Genomic DNA, 9,560 nt, shown 5'->3' with positions numbered 1-9,560 from the left:
CAAAAAGTCATAAAAAACGTCATAGTATAGTATGGCGTTTTTTTCGGGCAAAAAAAGTCAAAATTTTTTTCGATCTCAAAAAGTCATAAAAAACGTCATAGTATAGTATGGCGTTTTTTTCGGGCAAAAAAAGTCAAAATTTTTTTCGACCTCAAAAAGTCATAAAAAACGTCATAGTATAGTATGGCGTCAAAATCAGACAAGAAAAGTCAAAAAAATTTTTGACCTCAAAAAGTCATAAAAAACGTCATAGTATAGTATGGCGTTTTTTTCGGGCAAAAAAAGTCAAAATTTTTTTCGACCTCAAAAAGTCATAAAAAACGTCATAGTATAGTATGGCGTTTTTTTCGGGCAAAAAAAGTCAAAAATTTTTTGGACCTCTAAAAGTCATAAAAAACGTCATAGTATAGTATGGCGTTTTTTTCGGGCAAAAAAAGTCAAAATTTTTTTGGACCTCAAAAAGTCATAAAAAACGTCATAGTATAGTAAGGCGTTTTTTTTCGGCCAAAAAAAGTCAAAACTTTTATTGACCTCAAAATGTCATAAAAAACGTCATAGTATAGTAAGGCGTCAAAATCGGACAAAAAAAGTCAAAATTTTTTTTGACCTCAAAATGTCATAAAAAACGTCATAGTATTGTATGGCGTTTTTTTCGGCCAAAAAAAGTCAAAAATTTTTTTGACCTCAAAAAGTCATAAAAAACGTCATAGTATAGTATGGCATTTTATTTCGTCCAAAAAAAGTCAAAATTTTTTTGGACCTCAAAATGTCATAAAAAACGTCATAGTACAGTATGGCGTTTTTTTCGGCCAAAAAAAGTCAAAATTTTTTTTGACCTCAAAATGTCATAAAAAACGTCATAGTAGAGAAAGGCGTTTTTTTTCGGACAACAAAAGTCAAAATTTTTTTGGACCTCAAAATGTCATAAAAAACGTCATAGTATAGTATGGCGTTTTTTTCGGACAACAAAAGTCAAAATTTTTTTTGACCTCAAAAAGTCATAAAAAACGTCATAGTATAGTATGGCGTTTTTTTCAGCCAAAAAAAGTCAAAATTTTTTTGACCTCAAAATGTCATAAAAAACGTCATAGTACAGTATGGCATTTTTTCCGGGCAAAAAAAGTCAAAAAATTTTTTGTCCTCAAAATGTCATAAAAAACGTCATAGTATAGTAAGCCGTCAAAATCGGACAAAAAAAGTCAAATTTTTTTTTTTACCTCAAAATGTCATAAAAAACGTCATAGTATAGTATGGCGTTTTTTTTCGGACAAAAAAAGTCAACATTTTTTTTGACCTCAAAAAGTCATAAAAAACGTCATAGTATAGTATGGCGTTTTTTTCGGACAAAAAAAGTCAAACATTTTTTTGACCTCAAAATGTCATAAAAAACGTCATAGTATAGTATGGCGCTTTTTTGGGACAAAAAAAGTCAAAAATTTTTTTGACCTCAAAATGTCATAAAAAACGTCATAGTATAGTAAGGCATAAAAATCGGACAAAAAAATTCTAAATTTTTTTTGACCTCAAAAAGTCATAAAAAACGTCATAGTATAGTATGGCGTTTTTTTCGGCCAAAAAAAGTCAAAAATTTTTTTGACCTCAAAATGTCATAAAAAACGTCATAGTATAGTAAGGCGTCAAAATCGGACAAAAAAAGTCAAAATTTTTTTTGACCTCAAAAAGTCATAAAAAATGTCATAGTATAGTAAGGCGTCAAAATCGGACAAAAAAAGTCAAAAATTTTTTTTACTTCCAAAAGTCATAAAAAACATCATAGTATAGTAAAGCGTCAAAATCGGCCAAAAAAAGTCAACATTTTTTTTGACCTCCAAAAGTCATAAAAAACATCATAGTTTAGTAAGGCATCAAAATCGGCCAAAAAAAGTAAATTTTTTTTTTGCGTCCTCAAAATGTCATCAAATGGTCATAGTATAGTAAGGTGTCAAAATCGAACCAAAAAAGTCCAACTTTTTTTTTACCTCAAAATGTCATAAAAAACATCATAGTATAGTAAGGCGTCAAAATCGTCAAAAAAAAGTCAACATTTTTTTTACCTCAAAATGTCATCAAAATGGTCATAGTATAGTAAGGCCTCAAAATTGGTTAAAAAAAGCGAATTTTTTTTTCACCTCAAAATGTCATAAAAAACGTCATAGTACAGTAAGGATTCAAAATCGGCCAAAAAAAGTCAAAAAATCTTTTGACCTCAAAATGTCATAAAAAACGTCATAGTATAGTAAGGTGTTAAAATCGGCCAAAGAACATCATATTTTAGTAAGACCTCAAAATGTCATAAAAATCATCATATTATAGTATGGCATCAAAATCGGCCAAAAAAAGTCATAATTTAGTAAGACCTCAAAATGTCATAAAAATCATCATATTATAGTATGGCATCAAAATTGGCCAAAAAAAGTCACTTTTTTTTTGGGCCTCAAAATGTCATAAAAATGGTCATAGTATAGTAAGGCATCAACATCGGCCAAAAAATGTCTTTTTTTTGGCCTCAAAATGTCATAAAAAACGTCATAATATAGTAAGGCATCAAAATCGGCCAAAAAAAGTCAAATTTTTCTTGGGCGTCAAACTATCATCAAAATGGTCATAGTATAGTAAGGCGTCAAAACAATGCCAAAAAAAGTCATATTTTAGTAAGACCTCAGTGTCATAAAAAACGTCATAGTGTAGTCAGGCATCAAAATATGCCAAAAAAGTCATATTTTAGTAAGACCTCAAAATGTCATTAAAAACATCATAGTGTAGTAACGTTAACGTTAACTTTTAAGATGAGTTTTGGCAGGGTTTTTTTGGCTTTATTTCTTATGTAGTATGACCTCAATAAGAGATTAATTATTATTTGAAGTCCTATGGTGTTATAGTTTGTAAGGAACTGACCTTCAGGTACGAGCGCTCGCTGTGTGTCACGGTTGCACAGGGTCGAGCTAGTGGGGTCGGACTCAGGGATTGTCGTGTACGCTTGTAGTTACCGCTTAGCTTTTTTGCCTAGCTGATTAGCTGATTAGCATTACGCTAGCTCGGTTGCTCCGTGGTAAGTGGGGGGGGTTCTCGGCCGGCTGACCCATAGAGTAACCGCCTATCCACCAAACATGGAAAGTACATTCCCACTAAAATCCAAGATGGCGCAGCTCAAATGCCTATGAACCTAACGTTAGACTGGGATGATTCCGCAACGCTGGACTGGGTGAAACTAATTTGAGATGATCCCTGTTTCTACTGAAATGCAATTGGCTCAGCCGCTCAGTCAGTCATCAAACTGTCAAAAGAAAACAAGAAAGATGGGCTAGGTAAATTAAGAAAGAAGCCACAGACACACACACACACACACACTTAATTGCTTTTATTTGAGCAATACCACATCCAAGCAATACACAAAGCATGTTCTTTTCCATGTTTTCATGCTACCAAATAAAGCAGAAATTGAACAGAATTTTGCCACCTCAACAGGGAACTACATAATTTCAATTCATCTTTAAGTCCATTCCACAATTTGACACCCAAAACTGAAACACATTTTATATTTGTTCTCACTTTACACATTTCAAACATAAACAATCCTCTTAAATGATAATTTCCTTCTCTTAATTTAAATAAAGTCTAAATGGAAATAGGAACACTATTTTTCACCACCCGAAAAAGCACTTCAAGTGTCTGTAAATACACTATATCCAGAAATTTCAAAATAGAGGATCCTATAAACAATTGATTAGTTGGTTGTTGGTATCCAACTTTGTTTATTATTCTAATGGATCTTTTCTGGAGTTAATAATAATAATTGGGTCTATATTTGTTTTATATGAATTTCCCCATACTAAAGCACATTATGACATGTAAGACAGAACAAGTGAAGAATATAGTACATGCAGACATTTCTTATTTAACAAATCTCTTACTTTATAAAGAACAGCAACTGATTTAGATAATTTAGATTTGATATAATCTATATGTGGCTTCCAACACAGTTTATGATCTATAATCATGCCCAAAAACTTAGTTTCATTTACCCTTTCAATTTCAACACCATTTAAATTCAGTTTTATGTCACAGTTGGCCTTAATTCCACCAAACACCATAAATCTGGTTTTATTTTCATTTAGTGATAGCTTATTAAAATCAAACCATTTTTTCAACATGATCAATTCCCTTTCTATAGTTTTTAATAACTGAGTCATGTTCTCCCCAGAACAAAATAAATTAGTATCATCAGCAAACATAACAAATTTTAATATATTTTAAACTCTACAGATATCATTTATATAAAGTATAAATAACTTAGGTCCCAATACTGAACCTTGTGGAACACCACAATATTATTAATTTTTACATATTGAAACCTGTTGCTTAAATAACTTTTTAACCAACATTGTGCAACACCTCTTATACCATATTGTTCACATTTCTGCAGAAGTAGGGAATGATCGATAGTATCAAATGCTTTACTTAAATCAATAAACACACCCACAGCATGCTCTTTCTTATCTATTGCTGTAGATATATGTTCTACAAATTCCATCAATGCTAGAGATGTAGATCGATTACTCCTAAAACCGTACTGATGGTCATTTAGTAGCTGATATTTGTCGATAAAGACATCAAGTCTTTCAACAAAGAGTTTTTCCAGTATTTTAGAAAATTGAGGTAGCAATGAAACAGGTCTGTAATTTGATACAGTGTGCTTATCACCATTTTTATAAATTGGAATCACTTTAGCTATTTTCATTTTATCGGGAAAAGTACCTGTTAAAAAGGATTTGTTACATATGTAGGTAAATGGTTCAATGACACAATTAATTACTTCTTTTATGAGTGACATATTAATTGTATTACAATCAGTAGATGTTTTATTCTTAAACTTTTGAACAATTTCTAACACGTCACTTGAACAAACCCCTCCAAGAAACATAGAGTTATAATTATTAAAGTCACTATCCGTTTCTCATCTCCAAACCAAGCTCCCGGGCTGAATTTCAACCCCAGCCCGCCCCTGTCTGTCATGGATGAACTTTGCCTCTTTATAATTTTGTATTGTGATTAAACTGCAAGGATTTTTCCCTTTATATTTGTGTATTTTCTTTGCCAAAGTGCATCGCACGTATCACCTGTTTTCCAAGTACCAGTTTTTAAAAGATACTGTGCAAATTCACCATAATAATGCTCATTAGAACGTATTCCCAGTCAGCTGGGCTTGATTTCTCTCTCTACTATCTCTGTACAGAGGGATCAATCACATGTCACGCTCTTATAATTTTATTGTTCTTTGTTTCTACCTTGTTTTTAGTGTTCACAATAAGGAATCTAGCAAAAGCGAGATAATAGTTAATTGATTTATTGTAAAAATACATCAGTCATGCAACATTCAAATGCTATTCAGGTTAAATTTCAGTGCACCAGTGGTTCAAAAATTGCTGCACTCTTGCTTTTTCATTGAATGTAAACTTTGTGAAACAAACTGGTTTATTGGTCATCTCTAATTTAATTAATCATTTAACAACCTGAATTATGCACATAGGAACTACTAAAAAAAAGAATTCAGAAGTCTTGTATTATACTTGAGTCTTATTATTCCATGCATGAAATGACATTTGGTGTCAGGAGGATCTACTCTCATCCTAAGACAAGGTGCAGTTTGCAGTATCAAACCCAGGGCAGATCCACTTGTTGCTGAACTGTTTGTATCCCTCAGCACTGATCAGGTCACTTCCTGAACAGAGAAAAGCACACAGGGGTTGTAAACCATTACTGATAAATCACAGGTTTCACAGATCTGAACTGAATCAAACAAAGAGCTCATTTACCATCCATCAGGTTCTGGAGGCTGCAGTAGTTTGTGCTGTTGTCAGCTGGATCTTTGGAAAACTCAGACACTGCCTCACCCTGAACATTAGAAACACAAGAGGACGCTGATTTTTCGTCAAGCACCAAAAGGGAAACAGTAAGTGAAAGAGGAATGTCAGTGACCAAAGCTGATTAAACTTCTGAACTCTGATTTTCCCCTTTAATTTGCCTTCATGACGCTTTAAAGTCAGGAAAATTAATTTTTCCCACACAGTATCACACACATAACATTTGGTTATTCACTTGAATTAAATTAAATCCTTTGGTCTTGAACAAAGAGGTGGAAACATAAAATAAAGTCAGTTTAAATGGAAGACAGGTTCTACTCATTGTGTAATTCAGAACAATAAATAAATAAATAAATAAATAGAAATATACTCACAGTCACTTTGCAAACAGTGGACTGCTCCAGGAGAAACTGAAGGTCATTCACTTTCTTTGTTCTGGGAGACGTGTGCGTGGCTTTGATCAGGTAAGGAGCTGTCGACACAAGCTGCAGCACATTTCAAATTCAGTCAAGTTTGACAGAAGCGCTGCACACAGCACATTTCAGGCTTGGTTTATTAATAATGGAAACAAGGACATTATATGCATCATTTACAACTGTTTGCAGTGAAGCCCAGTCGCCTCTTGCAAGTAGTAATAGCTGCTACAGCAGCTATTACTATTCTCATTTAAATTAATGCTGAAAATGTGGACTCTTGTAGCAGAACTGACTTGCTGGTGAATTCCTAATAAATTATCTATTAAACCTCAACAGCATGTCAGTGGACTGAAATGTTTCTGACCTCATATGAGCACTTCTCCCCCGCGTACAGGCAGCTTTGCCTGATCTGCCAGGCCTTGATCTGGCTCACCAGCTTTCCATAGACATCAGTACACGAGATTCCAAACAACCTGCAGAGCAGAGCCGTCAGTGTTAGATTTGTTAATACTATGTTCAGTCAGGGGCTCAAAAAGTGTTCATGAGAAAAATTTGACCAAGAGAAGATGAACTTGTTGTATCAGAAAAGAGACGATCACTTTAGATTATGTTAAACATCAAAACTTTCTGTTCCTCTGCACCGGATATGACTAATGTGAGTCTTGTGAACCCATGTCCAAAATAACAAGCATGAGAAATTACACTGCACAGAACTTTGAATTCATAAAGACCATGTCCAGCATGCATTTGACCCTGAATTTCATGCAACCCAGACAGCATCATAAAGCATTATCCAAGCCTAGCTGGTCACATGATGCTGCATCTGCTCTGTGAACCCAAACAGCAAGAACACCGGCTGCAGCACTGCTGTTAATAATCAGACAAAGTAGTAGTAAACAGTTCTGTATATTAGAAAAATACACTGAGAGATTCCATACCACCACTCACCTCACATACATTTTAATTCAACACAGAATTGTGAACAAATACTAAAAAAAAACAGAAAAATATTAACATTACCATTTAATTTTGCACTGAGCGGTGCGGTCTGCCAGTGAGATGGTGAGTGTGGCCCCCAGAATGAGAGCTGAAGCTATGAACAGGAATCTCACGTCCATACTGAAGGCAGGTGGATCAGGCCCCGAGTCCAGTGTGTGGTCAAGTGTGTGGACGTCTTCTGAATGTTGGCTCGATTGGTATCCGAGAGCTTAAAAGGGGACCACATCATGTGGAAAACTGGAAAAAAAAAAAAAAGGACAGTACGACAGTGATTGACACGGACCACAGCATGGCCAAAGATCTCAACACAGCATACACTACGTTAGCCAAGGTTTGTGCATCACTGCTGAACACTTTCCAAAGCATATCAGAAGTTTTTAGATTGATTTGACACCTTTTGCTGCCATTTAGGACAGTCTGAAAATCAACTTGCGGAAAGCTGAAATTGAAAACATATAGCTTATATTTGCTTACTCACTTACCATAGTGGTATCTGAGATAGTTTTGGTTTTGCTTATATATGATGGTTTTAAATTTCTGCCTCCTGTTCTGATACAGTGAAGGTGAACTGACATTCACATGTGGTGCTCACTGAGTTAACAAAATTACATTTGAAAAACACTGAATTTATCTCTTTAGTGTGTGTGTCACTCAATCCACAGACATCACATTTAAACTTTTGCACAGAAAAGCTGTTTCAGAGGGAAATAGCCAAACAGGAAGTAAAAAATAGAAGCAGAAAAGTGGCTTTTCTTGTTCCCTACAGTCAATCATAACAGGCTCGGATGAAAGGGGGTACAGAGTGAGGTGCCTTCACAGAGCAGCAGCACTGACATCACTCTGACTATTAGACTCACACTGACTACAATCAGTCTGCATTGTTGTTTTAACACCATGACATTGATTCAACTTAACTCAAACAGCATTTGTCACGGGGCATGACAGGCCACTGAGAGCACCCTGATGAAAATACCTCCTAAATTCTTTAAAGCGAACAGAGATTTTTGAGAGGCTGCTGCATGCTGCTGGATGTTAAAAAAAAAAAAAAAAAACTAAAGGCGAGAAAAAGGTCCAAATAAATTACTTCATGAGCGGGATGAAAACAAGCAGCTGTGTCAGAGGAGGGTTGAAGCCCATCTTAAAGCCTCAAACACAAACATGCAGTCTGTCCTCTGCTCTTATCACACAGGCTGATATCTGGGCTCAGGCGACCGAGGATGTGTTTTCATTTGTGCATCATGTGTAACATTATCTGCGTTTAAATCCCGTGAACAGCCTTTTGTTTGCAGCCTGTGACATTATCTTGAGTCTAATTCCTCACTTTGGTTCAGCTGTGGTTTCACTGTTCAGGATGCAGATTCAGGCCCATTTCCTGGCCCTGGATCTAAATGACTCTTTGAATTTGAATCAGCAAACAGCTTTTCAGTACAATCCACTATACAACACAACAGAAATGTCCTTTTTCTGCTTTAACCGGATTGTTTAGGTGTACTGAGCTGGAAGTCACTCGCACTCAAGTCATTCTGCTGTACAACTTGCTGCTGCTCCTCCTCCTCCTCCTCCTCCTCCTCCTCCTGCTGTCAAACAGGTTGTATTGACACTAATGATGACCTCTGGTTAGTCACGGACGAATTATTCATAATGACAGGGTTTGTGTGAGTCTCATCTCTCCAACCTTTAAAATAAAACACATCAGTTCCTCCTTAGGACATTTTCATGAACATGAACGTTGTCGTTGTGTTGTTTTCACACTGAAAACTCAAACACTGCATATCTTTTATTAGCCAAGATTCACGAACATGCTGTGTACACTGTGAGCAGAATCTGACCCCGAGTTAATATCCTTATCAGCACCCAATAGATTAAAAGAACAATTAAAAGATTACTTTTAATTTAGTTTACATTACATTGCATGTTACTGAATTTTTCCACAAATTTATTAGCCGGGTTTAACCTCTAACGCATCTCCAAATTGTTATGGTATATAAGTAAAAGAAGCCAAGTGAAATTTACAGCAGCTCAAGTAACTGTGTGTGGTGAAAATGGCACTGTAATGTTAGAACTGCTGGTGATTAAAAGCTGATAAAACAAGTTTTATCAAAGGTTAACTCCACATTACAGTGTCTCAGCTTTCATGCTTAGGTTGTAGACATATTTATTAAACTATTTTTAGCAGGAGCTCGGAAATATGGTAAGAATCAATTTACATTCCTCCTGTGCGTCACAGTGAGATCTAGTTTTAGTTGGAATAATTATTTGTACAGGAAAACGTGTGATTATTGTA

General features: G+C 35.1%; 1 protein-coding gene across 1 annotated transcript; it reads right to left on the bottom strand.

Annotated features, from left to right (window-relative positions):
• Nucleotides 1–5,431: 5,431 nt before the first annotated feature.
• wu:fc46h12 (uncharacterized protein LOC568958 homolog) lies at nucleotides 5,432–7,640 on the bottom strand. The gene is made up of 5 exons (XM_041055447.1): nucleotides 7,298–7,640; nucleotides 6,642–6,750; nucleotides 6,236–6,346; nucleotides 5,814–5,892; nucleotides 5,432–5,719 (listed from the first exon to the last, which is right to left on the bottom strand). Exons 1-5 carry the CDS (start codon nucleotides 7,393–7,395, stop codon nucleotides 5,628–5,630), a joined length of 489 nt encoding a protein of 162 aa, XP_040911381.1. The 5' UTR covers nucleotides 7,396–7,640; the 3' UTR covers nucleotides 5,432–5,627.
• Between the last annotated feature and the right edge of the window lie 1,920 nt (nucleotides 7,641–9,560).

The sequence above is a fragment of the Toxotes jaculatrix genome, chromosome 14 (genome assembly GCF_017976425.1).
Source record: "Toxotes jaculatrix isolate fToxJac2 chromosome 14, fToxJac2.pri, whole genome shotgun sequence".
Taxonomy (NCBI): Eukaryota; Metazoa; Chordata; class Actinopteri; family Toxotidae; genus Toxotes; species Toxotes jaculatrix.
Note: the sequence above shows the minus strand (reverse complement) of the source record. Positions and strands in the feature narration are given on the sequence as shown.